The 21,704-nt window shown below is 45.9% G+C and overlaps 1 protein-coding gene across 1 annotated transcript in view; it reads left to right on the top strand.

The window, feature by feature from the left end:
• The first annotated feature begins 1,402 nt into the window (after window positions 1-1,402).
• The window catches only part of LMTK2 (lemur tyrosine kinase 2), a 78,554-nt gene continuing 58,252 nt past the window's right edge, over window positions 1,403-21,704 (top strand). Inside the window, exon 1 of the mRNA XM_069983817.1 lies at window positions 1,403-1,797. Within this exon, the coding sequence (XP_069839918.1) occupies window positions 1,701-1,797 (97 nt within the window). The 5' untranslated portion in view covers window positions 1,403-1,700. The remainder of the gene's footprint in view (window positions 1,798-21,704) is intronic.

Genomic DNA, 21,704 nt, shown 5'->3' with positions numbered 1-21,704 from the left:
CAGACTCGCTACAGACATAAAAATAGTTAAAAGCAGCCCCCCCAACTGCCAAAGAAAACTTCCACAAAAATAATGAGGCTCTTGGTTACTATTTGAAAATGGTGTAAACTGCCCCACCACATTACGGTGGCCTCATATCGGGGCAGTCCTACACTGTACTATGGCCTTTCAATGGCATGAAATACGCCTATGCTCTGGGCATGCAAGATCCGTCTAATACCGCCATTTTTTTAATGCTCCAGGACTACTGGTAAACTGGCTCTTCCGAGTACCTCTATGTCGGGGGGGGGGGGGGGGGGGGGAATGTTAGCCATTATATCAGCTAAATCTAAGCTCTGGCTTAGTAATGGATGCCTGCTATCCGACGGCTTACACTACTAAGCCTGTATAGAAAAAAAGACAATACACAATTTAAAAATATTTTTTTATTGAAACAAAAACACCCCCACGCCCCTAGTCCACAGAATCCAACGCAATACTCAGAATACCAATATCTGAAAAACAAAAAGGAGAGTCATGAAAAAAAAAAAGGCAGCGGCAGAACACCCATCATTTTGACAGGTGTTCTGCTCCTTACAGTATGCAGCATCTGCACAGATAGTTGCTGACAGTCTGGCACCTAAAGAGTTAACCCCCTTGGGATCAGACTGATCTCACACTGCACCCATGCCAGGAAGGAAGGAGGTTTAGTGACCCCCCTTCCTTCATGGGATTGGCGCAGTGCAGGAGGGGGGTTATGGCTTGATGTATGCTTGGCTTTGGCTCCTCAGCCAATCGGTGGCTGAGGTGGGACAGGGCCTCAGACGCTCATTGGCTCAGCAACCTGGCAAACAGCTAACTCAGTGTGCCAGGTTTGGTGCGGGTGCATTTGGGTTGGTGTTCAGACCCCAAAAAATGCAAATGCCCACCCACCCATGACCGGCATATGATGACTCTCTGAGTTTGTCCACAGCAACCAATCACAGCTCAGCTTTCATATGATAATGAGCCCTGGAGACATGAAAGCAGAGCTCTGATTGGTTTCTATGAGCAAAACCAGTCCTGGTTACAGCAGGTGGGTTGATAAATACTGGTCATACTGCAGTAAGTATACCTAGACAACAGGTGTGGTGTGAGCAAAGCATTAGCAGGGCCTGCCCCCATTGCACACACATATGGCAGCTATGATACAGAGCAGGCAGTGGCCGCGGGTCATGTGACCGGTGTCCCAGCAGCACAGGAATGTATATACAGGCAGCGCAGCAATCCCCATAGCCCCACATTACTGTCTTCTCGCCTGATGACGTCACCGCACTCACCTTGACAGATGAGCCCCGCCCCTTATCTGTGATTGGTCCGGATATCCTAGTATCTGAATTCCAATTGGACTTCAGGTTTGCCAATCGGAAAAGGAGTTGTTTTTTTTTCTTGCTCCCGCCTCGGCCGCTGCGAAGTCAGGGAACATGGCGGCCGCTGTGTGGTAAAGCTGCCTAGGAAACTGCGGCGGTGTGTGCTGCTCCGCGGCCTGGTGAACTATGAGAGCTCCGGGGATTCCGTACGTCACTAGGCCCGAGGGGAGCCCCTGGAGGACGCTTGGTGACAGCGGCGGACGGCAGTAACGGGACGGCTCGGTGTGTGAGTGCCAGGCTACCGGGCACAGCGGAGACCCCCCTCCCGGGGAGAGCACGCCGGGTGTGAGCTGCTGAGTGTGCCGGCCGGCTATGCTGCGTGCGGGGAGGAGGCTGCTGGGCCTCGGGCTCCTGCTCCTGGGGTCTCTGGGGCGAGGACAGGCGGCGCCACTTCCTGATACAGGTGCAGGTAAGAGCCGGGCCTCACAGCTGCAGTGCCGGTGCTATAGCTCCTCACAGGGGGTGGGCTGTGTATGTATACTGGGGCAGTGTATGCCAGCAGAGACCCCCAGTATATAGCTGTGTATGTACATAGGGGCAGTGTATGCCATCAGAGACCCCCGGTATATAGCTGTGTATGTATACTGGGGCAGTGTATGCCAGCAGAGACCCCCAGTATATAGCTGTGTATGTATATAGGGGCAGTGTATGCCAGCAGAGACCCCCGGTATATAGCTGTGTATGTGTATAGGGGCAGTGTATGTATATAGGGGCAGTGTATGTATATAGGGGCAGTGTATGCCATCAGAGACCCCCAGTATATAGCTGTGTATGTATATAGCGGAAGTGTATGCCAGCAGAGACCCCCGGTATATAGCTGTGTATGTATACTGGGGCAGTGTATGCCAGCAGAGACCCCCAGTATATAGCTGTGTATGTACATAGGGGCAGTGTATGCCATCAGAGACCCCCGGTATATAGCTGTGTATGTATACAGGGGCAGTGTATGCCAGCAGAGACCCCCAGTATATAGCTGTATGTATACAGGGGCAGTGTATGCCAGCAGAGACCCCCGGTATATAGCTGTGTATGTATACTGGGGCAGTGTATGCCAGCAGAGACCCCCGGTATATAGCTGTGTATGTATATAGGGGCAGTGTATGCCAGCAGAGACCCCCGGTATATAGCTGTGTATGTATATAGGGGCAGTGTATGCCAGCAGAGACCCCTAGTATATAGCTGTGTATGTATATAGGGGCAGTGTATGCCAGCAGAGACCCCTAGTATATAGCTGTGTATGTATATAGGGGCAGTGTATGCCAGCAGAGACCCCCGGTATATAGCTGTATGTACATAGGGGCAGTGTATACCATCAGAGACCCCCAGTATATAGCTGTGTATGTATATAGGGGCAGTGTATGCCAGCAGAGACCCCCGGTATATAGCTGTATGTACATAGGGGCAGTGTATGCCAGCAGAGACCCCCGGTATATAGCTGTATGTACATAGGGGCAGTGTATACCATCAGAGACCCCCAGTATATAGCTGTGTATGTATATAGGGGAAGTGTATGCCATCAGAGACCCCCAGTATATAGCTGTGTATGTATATAGGGGCAGTGTATGCCAGCAGAGACCCCCAGTATATAGCTGTGTATGTATGTATATAGAAGTGTATGCCATCAGAGACCCCCAGTATATAGCTGTGTATGTATATAGGGGCAGTGTATGCCATCAGAGACCCCCAGTATATAGCTGTGTATGTATATAGGGGCAGTGTATGCCATCAGAGACCCCCAGTATATAGCTGTGTATGTATATAGGGGCAGTGTATGCCATCAGAGACCCCCAGTATATAGCTGTGTATGTATATAGGGGCAGTGTATGCCATCAGAGACCCCCAATATATAGCTGTGTATGTATGTATATAGGGGCAGTGTATGCCATCAGAGACCCCCAGTATATAGCTGTGTATGTATATAGGGGCAGTGTATGCCATCAGAGACCCCTAGTATATAGCTGTGTATGTATATAGGGGCAGTGTATGCCAGCAGAGACCCCTAGTATATAGCTGTATGTATATAGGGGCAGTGTATGCCAGCAGAGACCCCCAGTATATAGCTGTGTATGTATATAGGGGCAGTGTATGCCATCAGAGACCCCCAGTATATAGCTGTGTATGTATATAGGGGCAGTGTATGCCAGCAGAGACCCCCAGTATATAGCTGTGTATGTATATAGGGGCAGTGTATGCCAGCAGAGACCCCCAGTATATAGCTGTGTATGTATACAGGGGCAGTGTATGCCATCAGAGACCCCCGGTATATAGCTGTGTATGTATGTATATAGGGGCAGTGTATGCCAGCAGAGCCCCCCAGTATATAGCTGTGTATGTATATATAGGGGCAGTGTATGCCATCAGAGACCCCCGGTATATAGCTGTGTATGTATATAGGGGCAGTGTATGCCATCAGAGACCCCCAGTATATAGCTGTGTATGTATGTATATATATATATATATATATATATATATATATATATATATATATATATATATATATATATATATATATACAGGGGCAGTGTATACCAGCAGAGACCCCCAGTATATAGCTATGTATGTATATAGGAGCAGTGTATGCCAGCAGAGACCCCCGATATATAGCTGTGTATGTATACAGGGGCAGTGTATGCCTTCAGAGACCCCCGTTATATAGCTGTGTATGTATATAGGGGCAGTGTATGCCATCAGAGACCCCCGGTATATAGCTGTGTATGTATACAGGGGCAGTGTATGCCATCAGAGACCCCCAGTATATAGCTCTGTATGTATATAAGGGCAGTGTATGCCATCAGAGACCCCCAATATATAGCTGTATGTGTATAGGGGCAGTGTATGCCAGCAGAGACCCCCAGTATATAGCTGTGTATGTATATATAGGGGCAGTGTATGCCATCAGAGACCCCCGGTATATAGCTGTGTATGTATATATATATAGGGGCAGTGTATGCCATCAGAGATCCCCAGTATATAGCTGTGTATGTATATAGGGGCAGTGTATGCCATCAGAGACCCCCAGTATAGCTGTGTATGTTTATAGGGGCAGTGTATGCCATCAGAGACCCCCAGTATAGCCTCCTGTCAGAGCCCCTGCCCCCATTACACCACACTTCATGGGGGAGAGGAGATCCCTCTGATAGGATCTCCAGTAATCTGGTGCCCCCTGTGTGACATATGGCCCCCCTGGCTGCCATCACACCACTGACCGGATCCATCTTACCATATAGTTGAGCGGCGCCCAATGTATCTGACCTCTGCTTATCCCCAGCACCGGGGTGTCCTGTACCAACCTGTTGCTCTGGGGATGCTGGGAGTTGTAGTGAGGTTACTGAGGTAGCGTTGGTTACTTTGCCAATATTAACCCCTTGCCTCCGCAGCATGTTTTGTCCTTAGTGACCAGGCTCATTTTTCAAAATCTGACCTGTCTCACTTTATGCGCTTATAGCTCAGTGATGCTTTAATGTATGCTAGCGATTCTGAGATTGTTTTTTTCGTCACATATGGCACTTTATATTCGTGGCAAAATTTGGTCACTACTTTGTGTGTTTTTTGTGAAAAATATCATGAAAAAATAGGAAATTTTGTATGGAGGAAAGTATTCACAATTAGGCCGTTAAAAAATTGAAAATGAAAATTTTCAAATAATATATACGTTTAGATTAAAGTTTCTCATTTTCAAAAGGAACATGAGAAAAAAAGCATGCCAAAATCTGTAATGCAGGTTCTCCTGAATACAATGGTACCCCATATGTGGACGTAAACCACTGTATGGGCACACAGCCGGACTCAGAAGGGAAGGAGCGCCAATTAGCTTTTTTAATGCAGATTTTGCTGAAGTTATTTCGGAGTGCCAGGTGCGTTTGCAGTGCCCCTGTAGTGTCCGCAGAACAGAATCCCCCCAAAAGTCACCCCATTTTCGAAAGTACACCCCTCAAAGAATTCATCTTTGGGTAGGATGAGCATTTTGACCCCACAGGTATTAGAGGAAAGTATTCAAAATAAGACAGTAAAATTGAAAAACTCGAATTTTTCCAATATGTTCGTTTAGTTTGAAATTTCTCAATTTCACTAGGAACAGGGGAGAAGCTGCATGCCCAAATCTGTAACGCAGGTTCTCCTGAGTAGAACGGTACCCCATATGTGGGCATAAACCACTGTATGGGCACCCAGCCGGGCTCAGAAGGAAGGGAGCGCCAATTAGCATTTTCAGTGCAGATTTTTCTGAAGAAGTTTCTGAGCGCCAGGTGCGTTTGCAGCGCCCCTGTAGTGTCAGCAGAATAGAACCCCATTCAGGAAAGTGCACCCCTCAAAGATCTCATATTGGGGTGCAGTGAGCGGTTTGACCCCACAGGTATTAGAGGAAAGTATTCAAAATAAGACAGTAAAAATGAAAAACTCGAATTTTTCCAATAATATGTTTGTTTAGTTTAAAATTTCTCAATTTCACGAGGAATGGGAGAAAAAACGTACCCCAAAATCTGTAACGCAGCTTCTTCTGAGTAAAACTGTACCCCATATGTGGGCATAAACCACTATATGGGCACACAGCAGGGCTCAGAAGGAAGGGAGCGCCAATTTGCTGGAGCAAAACCGCAGCTAGTAATAGTTATTAGAATAGCGCAGTTACTAAAATATAAAAAATTGAGATTACAGGCAACCTGGGGTGGTCACGGGCAACCTGGGGTGGTCATGGGCAACCTGGGGTGCTTATAGGTAATCTGGAGAGGGTCACTGGCAATTTGCGGTGGTTAGAGGCAACCTGGGGCGGATACGGGCAACCTGGGAGTAAACTGCAATTATTACTATAATAAAAATAAAAAGTGTGTTTTATTTTTTTGTATGTTTTTCACTTTTTGTACTTTATACATTCATTTTTACTATATTACTATGATTACTGTGATATTTTCTATCACAGTAATCATAGTTCAGTGACAGAGACCAAATTGGTCTCTTTCACCTTAAATTTTCCGAGATAACTGATTCTGGAGGGGGGTGGGGGGCGACACTGTATCACTTTTTATCCCCTGTCACCAATGATTTATGGTGACAGGGGATAAAAAGTGTTTTTTTGCACTGGGAACAGGCGATTAGCAGTATATAGTATATACCGGTGATCGCCTGCTCCGGGGGGGGGGGGGGGTCCCTGATGACTGCCCCATGCTCTCCGCTACCTCCGGTGGCGGAGAGCATGGGGCTTGGATCATTTATTAATTTCCATCCCTGCGAACAAACATCGTTTGTTCGCAGGGATGGGGGCGGCCATCTTGGATGTGATGGCCGCCTGGGGAGGGATAGTGATCGCCCACTAGGGGGGCTGATCTGGGGTCTGGGGGATACATTTTCATCTCCCCCCACCGTGGATTCATGGTGGGGGAGATGTAAGGCGGCGGCGGCGCCGGTAATGCCCGGTATCGGCAGATCGCCGCTATAACGGTTATAGCGGCGATCCGCCGGTATCGGAGGAAGAGGGGAGGGGCCCGGGGGACACACTGTTAGTGGTGGGGGGGGAGGCAACGTTCTGCAGCCTCCCCCCGCCGCCCGATCGGCGGGAGGACACGGGATCTCCCCATAGACGCTGCGGTCGCATTGACTGCGGCGTTTATGGGGTTAACTGCCAAGGGGGAGTGCGGCTCCCCTCCGGGCAGAGGCAGCAGGAGGCGGCTGTGTCACACAGCCTCCTCTTGCTGCTCGATCTTAGATAGGGTCACATAGATGTGGACACATAGGCATAATGGCAGGTGCGTTTTACAGAATAATGAGCGATGGCCATTTCACATTAGAAAACGCTTTTTCCGGTTTACTTTATATCATTCTGCTCTGAGCTCCATCTCTGCAACTTGATGACTGCATATGACTTTCACTATGATATATTCCCTTCAAATCCAGTGAGCAACCAGATTACAGTGGGAATCAGCAGTTTTTATTCCGGATTCTTGTTGCATTTTGTGCTATTCGTGAGTTTTCTATGTTTGGGGTTGTTCTTTAGTGTGATCGGTCTGATAGGAGCGGCAGGGAGGGGACGTTCCCTACTCCTTCCCTGTAATACACACAATGTTATTTGTTGGCTGCCTTCATGCTGAACTCCTTGGCTCTGACCTTAGATGTTTTCTGTCAGTGATGAATATAGTCTGTTCCTACCTGTGGGTGCAGTCAGCCAAAACCCAGCAAGAGAGGCAAGGTATATTAGGCCCAGTTTATGCTCTGTGGTTTGTTATAGTGTAAGCCAAAGAAGAATGGAGCAGAAAGGAAGCGGGATGGATGGAAACCTCATCTGTCCTGTTGTCTTGTCAAAATAATATTTTGTATTTAAGTGTGAACAGGACAGCCACCTACCTGTCTATAATACTTTGATGACCAGTCAGTGGACTGCTGCTGGCAACTTGTATTCCAGCATTGCAATACTCCATTTATAAAATATTTTCATTTTAAGAAATTAACATTGAGCTCTAAACTCTGTGTCAGGTCCACTTATTGCATTGTCAGATGCTGCCATGTCATAGAGACCTTAGGTGAATTCATATGGCCTATCTGCATCGTCTATGCCTGATCCAAAGTCCCCATAGGGTATATTCACACGGACGGGCTCGCAGCGAGCTGAGCTGAGCTGCTTGTCACTTCAGAGAGCGGCTCTGTTCCAGTGGCGGCTGTGGGCAGTAGCTAGGAGAACACTGGAGTGTGGACAGTTGTTTTAAGTTTTTTTTAATTTAAACACAAGACAAGGACTGCACGGACATCACTAACTATGTCCTTGCAGCCCTTGCTGCATGATTATCGATCTGTGTAATAGGCTCAGTAAGCTATTAAACAGATCGACGTTCGCTTATCCGCAATATCAGGCCATGTAATATAAGGCCCTTACACCTATATGCCAACATGGTGTGTGTGTAGTGCTGCATCAGGCTTTGGTCCTGTAATTTTACCTATAATGTTAACCTAGAAGTATTAGAGGGGCTATCCAGTGCTTAAGAAATTTAAAGGAGAAATCCGGTGAAAATTTTTATCAAAGTACTGTATTGCTCCCCAAAAGTTATACAAATCCCCAATATGCACTTATTACGGGAGATGCTTATAAAGTGCTTTTTTTCCTGCACTTACTACTGCATCAAGGCTTCACTTCCTGGATAACATGGTGATGTCACTCCCCGGATAACATGGTGATGTCACTCCCCGACTCCCAGAGTTGTGTGGGCTGTGGCTGCTGGAGAGGATAATGGCAGGGGGATGCTCAGTGTCCCTCCAGTGCCCTGTGTCCCTCAGTGTCCCCCTGCCATCATCCTCTCCAGCATCCGCAGCCCACACAGCTCTGGGAGTCGGGGAGTGACATCACCATGTTACCCAGGAAGTGACATCACCAGGTTATCCAGGAAGTGAAGCCTTGATGCAGTGGTAAGTGCAGGGAAAAAAGCACTTATGTGCATTTCCCGTAATAAGTGTATATTGGGGATTTGTATAACTTTTGGGGGGCAATACAATAGTTTAATAAAAATTTTCACCGGACTTCTCCTTTAAGGTATACTCTCCTACTACTTACCACTGCTTCCTGTGAGACATGGCCGAGACAGATCACCTCTAAGGGGGGTGCCTTTACATAGACAGATTTATCTGACAGATTTTCTAAGCCAAAGCCAGGAACAGACTATAAACAGAGAACCGGTCATAAAGGAAAGACTGAGATTTCTCTTTTTAAATACATTCCTGACTTTGGCTTAAAAAAGTCTGTGATAAATCTCTGTGTAAAGGTACACCATGTTCATTGAGATGTCATTTTGTACAGTGGGGGCATTTAACAGGTGGTGGGGATCAGAAGCCATTGGAATGACAGCTGCAGAACATAGGGGTAGATGAGTGTAGCTTTTTTTTTTTTTTTTCTTTTAGTAAAAAACTTTTAATGCATTAAATGGAATTTGTATATCTTTCCTTTGTTGGGTATTTGACCACTTTATGCCGGCCGATGTGACCACATAGCAGACGTGTCTGCTAAAGCATGCCTAATATTTTCTGTAACCTGATGTAACCATCAGCTGACACTGTGTAAAGTGACACAAGTTGTCATCACACCATTGTTACATTGTGTGTCCTTATTGAGAGGAAAACAATGGAATCAATTGAGTACGTGCTGCTCTACTCTATTCTGTGTGTACCTGTAGACAGGCAGGTATTGAAGGACATGTAGTATTTGTAGTCCTTACTCAGTAAGACAGAATGGAATCTAAACCATGTGATGTGTTTCCGCAGCAGGGAAGACGTCTTCAGAATAAGTTCACAATTCACATGCCATGCCCCTGTATATAGTGTACAGATCTTGTAGTTTTTATGGGTTTTGTGTATATTGGGTACTGTTGCTAGTTTTGCATGGTCAAACCATCTACTTTACAGGTGGACTCCTTGTTGCAGCTGTAATCTGAATTCTAATGCACATATCCTACATTTATGATCCTAATGAGACGAGAGACTATGAGGAAAGAGAAGGCAGTGTGGTTCGCTCCATGTTTGTTCAGCTGTTTATCCCTTTGCCTTTTACCACATTACAGTATATGGAAGATGAAGGCATTGCTTATAGCAACCAAGTAATTCCTTGCATTCATTTTCTGACTTGCATGAGCATAATATCCTGGATGTAGGATGTCCCCACCTTCACTTTGTACACAGGGCTTTTGAGGTTGTTTTTCTTGCTGCTGTTGCTTTAGGCCAGCGCTCCACAGTGACATATCGCATGTGATGTGCTTTAGTGTCACGCAAGTTCGCCTTGAAAAATTGCGTTGGATATCATTCTACTATTGGCAGATGTTGGGGAGGGTCGGACAACTGATTTCCTCTCATAGTCACAAAGAATCGCACCGCTGGACTTTGCATGCAGTGTCATGTCACCTTATTAATTGCAATGAATATTACTCTGCCATGTGTTCATCTTGTGTGTTTTATGGCCATCTTTAGGGCCCTATTACACGAAGAGATATCTGACAGATTTTTACAGCCAAAGGGCCCATGCACACTGACCAAAAAAAGCGGATTCTGCCCGAAATTTCATTCGAAAGTCAGCCCGTTTAAGATGAGCAAAGCACTTTTCCATTGTTTTCAATGGGCTTTGCGCTGTGTTTTTCACACAGCGGAATTTCCATCCGTAAATTTCTGTTGCCCATCCGCTTTCCATCCAAAGGGCCAGTTCACACTGAGCAAACACGGTGCAATTCCGCCGCGGAATTCCCCCATGCTCAGTGTGCTGCTGTAAGTGAATGGCCTGGCTTTGGCTGTAATAATCTGTCAAAATATCTGTTGATGTAATAGGGTCCTTAGTTTTTTAGACAAATGAACTTCAGGGCCGAGCTGTTACGTCTTCAGGAGGACGCAAATAGCCTGACCGGGTTCCATAGGGCTGTAAAGTGATTTTGCTGAGGTTGTTACATTACAAGCTTTCACATTCTTGGCATTCTTTTTCTTGGTTTTGTGCTTACTGGTGTTGTGTGTGTGTAGACATTCCTTAGTCTTTGTCTTCAAAGTAGTAGCGTTTTGTTTGTTTTTTTTATATATTTTTTGTGTTTTTGGCTTATTCATAGTTTTTATAGGCTGGTTATTTTATAGGCCAGCAAGTGGTAGCGAGTAGTATCCTGCAAGTCAAAAGGCCGCGGAATTCCGTCAGCTGTCCGCCCGCACGAGCACACGCTTTTCTGCCGGCTCCATAGACACCATTCTATGGGCCGGCGTATTCCGCGATCCGCTAAAAGAAGTGAATACGCCGGCCCATAGAATGGTGTCTATGGGGCCGGCGGAAAGGGGTCCAGATGTGCGGGCGGACAGCTGACGGAATTCCGCGGACATTGTCCGCGAGAATTCCTTACTGTGAACCCGCCCTAAAAGGGTAAATTTTGTCCTCAAAAAAGGAGAACCAAAAATTCTGACTTGGCTGATAATCCAAAGTCATGTTACAAGGCTTTTAAATGGGTCCGACATAGGGTTGCAGGGGTGCTAGCTCCAGTAGGTTGCAGCAGAGAGAAAGCTCTCTTCTATCTAGGGGAGAGCGACTTTGCATACGTTTTCCTAATGGAGCTTTGCATGGGCTAAAGACTCCACATGCCTTGGCTGAGCGGGCTGTCACTAAGCGGGGACCAGGAAAAGCAGACGGGAGTGCGCTAGGGGAGCGCAGACAGCTAAGCGTGTTGTCTTTTTATTGTTTTTACTGTTTCCTGAGCTAAATGGCTAACGTTTACATGGCTATGGCTCTATATATTCTCACAGCAGAATGAAAATCCGCTGAGAGAAGGACAGTGCTATAGACTTAATAGAAATCAGTATCGCAGTGGATTTTGCGGTACAGGTGAATGGACTCCAACTATGATTGCACTTGAAAAAGCAAAGGAAATCTTTTTAGAAGTGTGTAGGAGTAAATACGATCATAAGTAATGTATCGTTCCATGGAAATGATTGAAGTATTCAGGTCTTTCGCAATAGCAGTCGTTTGAGATGGTTAATCGTTAACGATAATGCGAAGGATAATCGTCCGGTGGAATAGGGCTAAAGCTCTGTTCACATTGTCAGCGTCCCATCAGGCTTTTAGTGGTAATGTCCTCTGCAGTTCTGAAGCCCCCATGCAGCCCCCACAATATCATCCCAAAATAAGAAAAAAATTAAGATTTCAATAAAAATAAGCAGATAATATGGATAAAGAGAGTCCTTACATACAACAGACAGTAACATGAAGCCGCCCTCACCTGGTGTCCAAAGGAGCAGCTCATCCTGGCCCAGGTAAAGAGCAGCACAGGGCATGTAGTATCACACTATACTGTAGGAAGGAGATACTAGACACACACAGCAGTACAGGACATATAGTATCACACTATACTGTAGAGAGGAGATACTGGACATACAGCAATACAGGACATGTAGTATCACACTGTACTGTAGGAATGAGATACTAGACACACACAGCATTACAGGACATGTAGTATCACACTATACTCTAGAGAGGAGATACTAGACATACAGCAGTACAGGACATGTAGTATCTCACTGTACTGTAGGAGGGAGATACTAGACATACAGCAGTACAGGACATGTAGTATCTCACTGTACTGTAGGAGGGAGATACTAGACACACAGCAGTACAGGACATGTAGTATCACACTGTACTGTAGGATGGAGATACTAGACACACAGCAGTACAAGGCATCACACTGTACTAGACAGCCAACCAGTGCATGCATGTCACTAATACTTGGGATTTACCAGTAAAATGGACACTTTTATTGGTCAATCGTCTAGTGATTCACATGTCACAGATCCTGACTGTCTGTAGCTTTGTAAGTTACGTCTGGTATTAGGTTACGATTGTCCAGAAAAGGACCATTCTATCTTGAAAATCTTGTATTTTGAGGCCCATGTAAGTTTGTGGACAGCTCTCTATATGCATAGTCTCCCCTTCAGGTTCCTCCTAAAGGCCCTATTACATGAAGCGAATATCGGCCGAGATAATCGTCTTGTGCAATAGGATGCAACGATCAGCCGATATAAAACGATGTCGACTGATCATTGTAGTCGTTTGTTGTTCAACATGTTGAAAGACAAACAACTAATATACTGTAGCAACAATCTGCTGCCGTCTCTCCGTGGAATAGGAGCAGCGTCAGCAGACCGCTGCTATCTGCCATGGGCTGCCCGGACGATCTAGCGATGTAATAGGGGCTTTACACATGGTGAGATGTTATTGCAGTACATGAGTACAGTATAGCTGTAGTGAGATTCTGTCTCTATTTTATGCTGCCCGTGCTGTCACAAGATATGGGTGTGAGTATGGGAAGTGGGCTGTGTGACTCACCTGTCATAATGCTACGTGATGTTCTTTGCTGGCTATTGAATCATCATCTAAGTATTTTATACTGTCACCATGCTTTGCTGAACTCTAACCTGTAGATCAGGAAGTTGCTCGATGACATCGCTCACTAGTTCGTATCTTTTTTTTTTTTTTTTTTTTTTTAATTCCTTTATGTCAAACACATGTAAGCTAGTAGGATTTTATTATTAGTTTTTTTTTTTTTATTTGTTTTGTTCTTGTTTTAATCAGCCGGAAAAATATGAATATAAAGAGTTTGGTCTATTGTATAAGCTGATCTGATGCCAGGCTATAGCTGCTCTTACAGTATTTCCAGGAGTAAGCAGAAGAACAATAAGCAGAGAATTCGGTGTACTTGTTGGGGACCTGTAGTGCCCATTGCAACACTGGCAGAATGAGGTGAGGTGGAGTGTACGGCTGCACTGTAACACTGAAGCCATGAGCCAAATATTGTGCATTTTAGCAGTCATTTTGATCTATTTGTATTTGTTTACCTGGTAATAACCTCTTTTATAGAAATAGACAGCCACAAATACTAAATGTCCTTTACAGACCGATTTCTCGGCCCCAGACAGCCGCAAATGAGCTAGCAGTGCCTTAACACGTCACGGAAAATCGAGCGACCGGGCTGCACGAACAATCCTTGTACCATTCTCTCAGCCCTGGAAGCTGACAGCACAGATATGTATACATGTATGGTGTCAGTTTCCAGATCACAAGCAGTGCTTCTGCAGTGCTTGGGATTCGGCATTGGCGCTCCAGCCCTCTGACTGTTTTTTCCGGCTCCTTCTATTGTGAATCCCTCTGAAGGAGGCGGCATATGCAAAACAAGTGTCTGGAGCAGGGTGGATTTGTTTTAAATCAAACTGATTTAAATCACGATTTAAATCACGATTTAAATCACTAGTCCGGAAGGCTTGATTTAAATCAGTGATTTAAATCAAAGTTTCTACCTAAACTAGTTCTTGCTACTTTAACATGCAAGTAGATGAAGATTTTTAGAATCACTTTTTATATTACTTTTTTCTCCCCAGTTTAATGGGTTAATCATTCATATTTGGACACCACTGTTCTGTTGTACTTAGGAAGGAGAAAAATAATCCTGAACTTAATAACAATTTAAATGGATTTATTCAACTGAAACAATAACAACATTACAGCATACGTTATTTGCTTAAACAAACATCCATGTTAACTAATTTGGCTAAACAAAAAAAAAAAAAAAAAAAAATAGTCCAAACAATCAGAAACATATTGTCTAACTTCTTGGACTTGGTACTGAAGGGGATGATTCTGTATTCATAGGTTTGTAGAACAATAGGATTAAGGTCTTTTTCTCAACTCTGTTCATGTTGTAACATTTGAGAACATATACAGCCTTTATTCTACTGAGTTAAACAACTCAGCTTTATCTCATGATGGAAGAACCTTTGGATGGTAAAATATTTTCCTCAAAAAGCAGTTTATTGAAAATAATCCGATTTAAATAAAAAAAATCCGATTTAAATCAAAAAAATCCGATTTTTTTGATTTTTTTTAAAAAATCATTGATTTTTATCCACCCTGGTCTGGAGTCTCGGTTGCGAGTCTCAAAACACGGGATAGCCAGATATCTCTAGCCTGTTGCCACGGGGTGCCTCCATGATGGGAAGAGCACCACACCACCCTGATAAATAACCCCTTAAGTCCCACTCGGTTGGGAGTATTGGAAAATAAATAGGGAAATACCAGGGTGGCCCCTTTTTTTGTCAATGTCTAACTCAAGGTACGTGTATTGCGATCATGACAAGGGCTTGCCAAGGCAGCCCTTTTGGGGGCATCAGTGGAGACTCTTGATTGAGTACTTCATTGGAGTTTTTTTCACTGTTCTCCTTGAGTTCAGTGATTACTGTGTTTTGTTGGCTGAAGGAGGCGGCATCCTGAAGATACAGCAGTGAGGAGGACAGGATGACATATCACAAGTAGCACTGATGGTAAAGGGCCTTTTACACAGGCTGATACTGCCCGGGAGTGTTGCTAGAAACACTCCTGCGGCTGATAATTGGCCCGTGTGAAAGTGACCGTGATCCGCTGAGGACTGGGACAGGAATACCTGCTCCTCAGCTGATCGTGTCTGAAAGATAAGTATACACTTCTTGTGGTCTGGAAGCTCACAGCGCAAACATATACATATATCTGCTGCTATTTTCCCTTTATTGTTATTGGTCACACATAACGTAAGATGTGCGACTGATAAATCTTAACGCAATAAATTTTAAAACGTGGTCAAAAGTTGCTATCAGCCATGGATCGGGCCTTTCCCCTGTCCTTAGGTTATCGCTGTCATTCTCACCAAGGCCGATTAACGGCCACAGAAGCGTTTAAAGCAGCCTGTGTGAAAGGCCATTTAGTACGTTGATTACCTTTTCCTCGGATCCCTCTACCCCTGCTGTAAACCAGGTATAACCGTATTGTGGAGGGTCATTTAGTACTTACTGCTCATTGAGAAGCTATGTTGATAAATTTATCAGAAATAAATCCGCCCTAACATTTTTGGAACAGATCGGGCAAGATGACAATCAGCTGCAGGCAGGGGGTGTGGAACTTATAACAGAAGCTCTACTTGCCTGTCTCCATGCCCGCACCGGGCTCCTGGATCTCCTACTCCGGCACCGTCACAACACAGTCTTAGGAATGCCCGTTGAGCCAGTCAGTGACTGGGGCAAGATGTCTATGACTAGATGAGCGGCCCTTTTTCCCTCCAGGTTGTAACAACACCAAAACAATGACTAGACTAGAACCCGGAGGTGGTCATAGAGCCTTTGATAAGACTTTGCCTGGGATGGGTTAGTAGAGCTGCTATATTATGTTCCCACACCTCTGCCTGCTGCTGATTTTAAAGTTTGGCCGGAGTTTTCCTTATAAAAAAACAAACAATACCTACAGCAGAGAGAAGTTCTTTCAACCTGGTCTTAGCAGGCATCTTAGGGCCCTATTAAACATAGGGAAAATTGTCCGAATCAGGCTGATTTGGCTGACTATCACTCCGTGTAACAGAGAAAATGGTCAGCCTTCGTCTTTAGGTCTAGACCTAAAATCAACCGCAGATCGCTACATGTAATAGTGATGGACAGCTAACAAGTGAATAAACTGTTATACATAACCTCTCCACACTGCTGTGACAAGCCGCTCAGCCAATCACTGGCTGCGACGGTCTCTGCCAGTGATTGGCTTGTAAGCTCAGAAGCTACAGATGCTGGGCCCGGAGGGAAGCAGAGGGCAGGAGAAGACAGCAGTGTGGAGAGGTAATGTACAGTTTAGGGCAAGGGTTGCATGGACATCGCGGATGATGTCTGCAGCCCTTGCTAAATGATCATTGAGCCGTTTAATAGGCTCAGTAAACGAGTGCCAATCTAGCAGATTAGTCAGGGCTCCAGACTAAAAAATTTACCTAGGAGCCATTGGCTCCTAACCTGAAAAATTTAGGCGCCAAATAGAATATTTGGTCGCCAACATTTTAAACCATGTAAAATTAATGTTATGTTAAATGGGACTTACTGTGCGCAGAGGCCGCGGCAGCATCCTCCTCCTTTAGATCCTTTCTTTTCTTAGTTTGTATATGGTTGTCAAGTTGCAAGTTTCCATGTTGAACGTTTTCAGTCTGACTCAGTACTTCAGCTTCACTTGGCTAGCCTTCTAATGAGGCTTACTCTTCTGAACTCGAACTTCAAGGGAACCTGTCGACCCCCGTGCCGGGGTGACAGGCTCCCAACCCCCCGTTAGAACCCCCTATACTCACCTCATCGCGCCGGGTCCCGCTTCTGAAGATGGTCGGGTCACGGAGATCTCAGCCGCTGCAGCCCGGCGTGCGCTGAGAGATGAGTCCAACGCTCATAGAGAATGACGGGAGAGTCCAGCGCTCCGTCATTCTCTATGAGTGTTGGACTCATCTCTCAGTGTGCGCGCCGGGCTGCAGCGGCTGAGATCTCCGTGACCCGACCATCTTCAGAAGCGGGACCCGGCGCGATGAGGTGAGTATAGGGGGCTCTAACGGGGGGTTGGGAGCCTGTCACCCCGTCACCGGGGGTGACAGGTTCCCTTTAAAAGCTTGCAACAGTCTATACATACTGAGCTAGACTTATGACTGCAGCCATAGTGACCCCCCCCACAAGATGTGTATATAGATAGATATATCTCTCACCTAGTGACTAATGCAAGTGACCCCCTACAATACAGACACCTGAGGGGCCCTGATAATAATAATTGTGCATATATCTATCTCCCAGTGTCTGCAGCCAGTTTGCCCTCCCCTTATAGATGGCCCCCTCCCCTTATAGATGCCCCCTCTCTACCCCCTTATAGATACCCCCTCCCCTTATAGATGCCCCCTCTCCCCCCCATTATAGATGCCCCCTCTTCTCCCCCCCTTATAGATGACCCCCCCCCTTATAGATAACCCCCTCCCCTTATAGATGGCCCCCTCTCCCCCCCCATTATAGATGCCCCCTCTTCTCCCCCCCTTATAGATGACCCCCTCCCCTTATAGATGGCCCCCTCTCCCCCCCCCATTATAGATGCCCCCTCTTCTCCCCCCTTATAGATACCCCCTCCCCTTATAGATGCCCCCTCTCCCCCCCCCCATTATAGATGCCCCCTCTTCTCCCCCCCTTATAGATACCCCCTCCCCTTATAGATGGTCCCCCTCTTCCCCCCATTATAAAGCCCCCCCCCCCCCTTTCCTCTATGCTAAGCAATATTTAAAAAAAAAAAACCACACAAACTCACCTGACAACCCACTCCCCCGGCGATCCTCTTCTTCTTTAGGTGCTGTCCCCGGCTGATGCGCGGCTGCGGGGGGTGTCCCATCCTATCCCCGGCAGCGCGGCGCGTCAGTGAGCTCCCTGTACGCCGGGGCTGTGACTTCTGACACAGGAAGCGTCTCTGACGCGCGCTTCCTGTGCCGGAAGTCAGGGCCCCAGGCAGCTCACTGATGCGCCGCGCTGCCGGGGATAGGATGGGACACCCCCCGCAGCCGCGCATCAGCCGCGCATCTTAAAGAGACAGCGCGCCGCCGCCGGGGCCAGTCGCAAATGGCGCCCAGATTAATAAATCTGGGCGCCATTTGCAAAATGTCAGTCGCATTGGCGACCATTTTGGTCGCCATCTGGAGCCCTGTTAGTGCTCGTTTACATTGATCGGGCTTCCATCAGCCCATCTAATAGGACCCTTACTTTTCCAGGCTGCACTTATACTTGCATGTTGAGGGACCCTCTGCCATGGATTCTGTACTAGTTATTTGCAGTACTATTCAGATGATGCCTAATCCCCTATTACATGGGAGATATGTGGTAGACAGAAGATCTTTCAGGATGCCAGAACAGTCTGATCAGCCAACCAACTGGTGATAATTGTCCTTTGACATAGGGCCCTTAGCTCCCTACACAATGTACATTTAATGTGCAGGTTCAGTGGACATGCAGGGTTATGGGAGAGTGGGAGATAAATCAGTCTTAGGGCCCTATTAGCGCAATGCTTCATGTAATAGCTGATGTGCGTCCAAAAGGCTGATTAAAGCGCTGCTTCTGCGTTGGTGTATAGAAAATAAAAATGTTCTGCTTAACTCTACGCGTTCTCCCCCTGGTGTCGTCTCGCCATGTCTCTTCAGTGACAGCCTGCTCAGCCAATCACTGACTGAGATGAAAGTATATGGAGTATAGCCCCAGAATAACAATCTGTATTATACCAGTTTCCTAGTTTGGGGGGGGGGGGGCAAAATATAGTGATTTGTGATGATATATAGAAAGTGATCTGTACAGAACTGGAATTTTCACCTAAATATATCTTTAATAACTGATTGCTGATCGATCGACTGGCCATCAGTTATGTCTCCCATCCGGTGCCCGTCCTCCCCATACACTGGAAAGTTTTGTACAGTTTAGTATTCGGGTGATCTCTATGGGGATGGGGGAGGCCGCACTGAGAGCTCTTGTTGCGACAAAGTGGTCGGGAGATGATTTTCCACTACTACCCAACCCCCTATCACCATTTACTGCGAGCCGCTGGTTTGGCCAACAGAAGTAGAGTGTGTAGTATGTAAAGCTAGTGACCGGAATAAAAAATACAACCTTTTGTAGATACAAATATAATAGTAAAAAGTCACCCAAAAAAATGTTTAACAGAAAAACATGTACCTATGACGAAGTCTGGACCCAATGCGGCGAGCAGTCTATTTGCCACTGGAAGTTTTGGTAGAGCGACCCCCTTTGGGTCAGAATGTGGGTCACGCATAGTACCAATCCAGCATGGATACATAAACTTCTGGCTACAAATAGATTGCTCTCCGCGCCGGGTCCAGACTTCATGACAGGTGCACTTTAACCAATATATCATTTTCTGGTGACACATTCCCTTTATATACAAGAAGAGATGAATCATGGATAAGGACAGGAACCTGTGATGTAAGAAGCGCCATCATTGGGACAACGCCGCCGCAGTTCTCTCCCACAGCTCTTAAAATAAGCAGCATTTATGTGGTGAGCGTCTTGGCAAAGCACAACAACAGATGTATATTTAGAGGGCGATCTGGAAGGAAAGTGCTGATTTTTATCATGGCTCCTGTTACTCCTGAGTATTTTACATATATGTGGAATCCTTTTATTATGCGTCTGGTTCAGCGTGCTACACATAGATAGATGGGTTATCTATCTGGGGAAACTGCATTACAAAGGTGCAAGTAGCAATAGGTGATGCTTTCCCGGTGAGGCAGCGTGTGATGTGGAGGAGCTCTACTGGAGTCAGGCAGGATTTCTGTGTCTGTCTGTTATACCACAGAGACGGCTTACTGCTTGGACCAGGAATATCTAATATACATCTGACCCCATATACTTTACTTACATGTGGGAATAAAGTCCCTGTAAGTGCCCTTGTGACACATGAGCAGAACCAAGGAGTCGTCATGAATAATGTACTGATGGCCATCATGGCAGCCTCCTGCTTATATCTATTACTAGGCAACACGTTATAGTGCCAGTATTGGGATGTAGCTAAATGAGCAGAAGAGTTCTCCGAAAGTGGATACATTCAGCTTCGAGCAGTACGGCCATGGTCACGTGACGTCTGGGTCATGTTCTCATAGAAGACTGTCACAGATTCCAGCAAAAATCCTCAACTAAAGCGCAGTTTTGTCTATTATATTCCAGCATTATATTCAATAGGCTCTGCCGGTGTCCAGCACGCTGCAGCTCTAGCACAGCATCCTTTTTGTTGATGGTTACATAGCCCTGAGCTAGGTAAAAATGTTTCATGTCAACATTACACATGTGTGGTATTTTTATTTATATCTTCTAGACCAGGCATGTCCAAAGTTACGGCCCCCCAGGTATCCATTAGCAGCAGATACCTTTGCCGCTGCCGCTCTAGTCCACGGAAAAGGAAAGACGAAATCTTGCGATGTCCGAGATTTCGGCTTTCCTTTTTCGTGCACTACAGTAGGCCCCGTTCCCACTGAGCAAAGCTAGCGGAATTCCGCGACGGAATTGTCCGCCGCGGAATGCCGTTAGCCTCCCGCTCATAATGGGAGTCTTAACGGCATTCTCCGCCGCGGAATTCTTTGCTCAGTGGGAACGGGGCCTTAGGAAGATTGATTAAACACCTGTTTAGATTTGTCATACAAGTCATAAAATAAAAAGTATGCAGTTTTCAATAAACTTTGTAAAAAAAAAAAAAGTTTATTTGCATTCATTTTAATGGTCCAAAGAATGTCAAGCAAAATGGTCGGCCCTCGCACATGTTCACTTCATAAAATTTGGCACTCTTCGAAAAAAGTTTGGACATGCCTGATATAGTGTGTATCTCCTCCAGTTGTTAACCCATCTGTAAGTAGAATATCCCATGTACCTATCCTCCTTGTAGCCCCCTCTCCCCCATTAAAATGTATTTATCATGCAGGTTATCCCCTTTTAGGGTGCATTCACACATACAGGATCCACAGCAGATTTGAAGTTGCAGATTTGCTTTGAATCTAATCTGCGCCATCAAATCTGCTGCAGATCCTGTACGGTTAAACGCACACTTAGTAAGCTCCCCCTGTTTATAAAAAAACACACATATTCACCTGGCTTCTGCCCTGTCTCCCATTAACTTCTCTTTTGTTACTCATGCACTGGGTGCTGGAGGAGACAGCGTCCTCTTGTGGCTGGAGGTAGAATCTTTGCAAGAGCGATGAACTATCAACCCGTTCTTTAACCCTTATTTGTCCTGCAGCATGTAAGCAAAAATTGTCCGATTCCAGTTTTTAGGCACATTTGACCTGTCCAGTAATCTCAAATGGCCAATCCTCCTCATAAATATTTTGCTGTAAAGTGCATAATACAGTCAGCAGGAGGCATCGGCCTTGTGTAGGAACATTTCTCTGTATAGATTTTCAGCTTATGTATAGCCACTTTTTTAGCATACGCATCCAGAGGGGCGGTGGGGGAATCTTCTCAATGCTATGGATAACGTTATAGAAAACC

Source organism: Dendropsophus ebraccatus, chromosome 9 (genome assembly GCF_027789765.1).
Source record: "Dendropsophus ebraccatus isolate aDenEbr1 chromosome 9, aDenEbr1.pat, whole genome shotgun sequence".
Lineage (NCBI taxonomy): Eukaryota > Metazoa > Chordata > Amphibia > Anura > Hylidae > Dendropsophus > Dendropsophus ebraccatus.
Note: the sequence above shows the minus strand (reverse complement) of the source record. Positions and strands in the feature narration are given on the sequence as shown.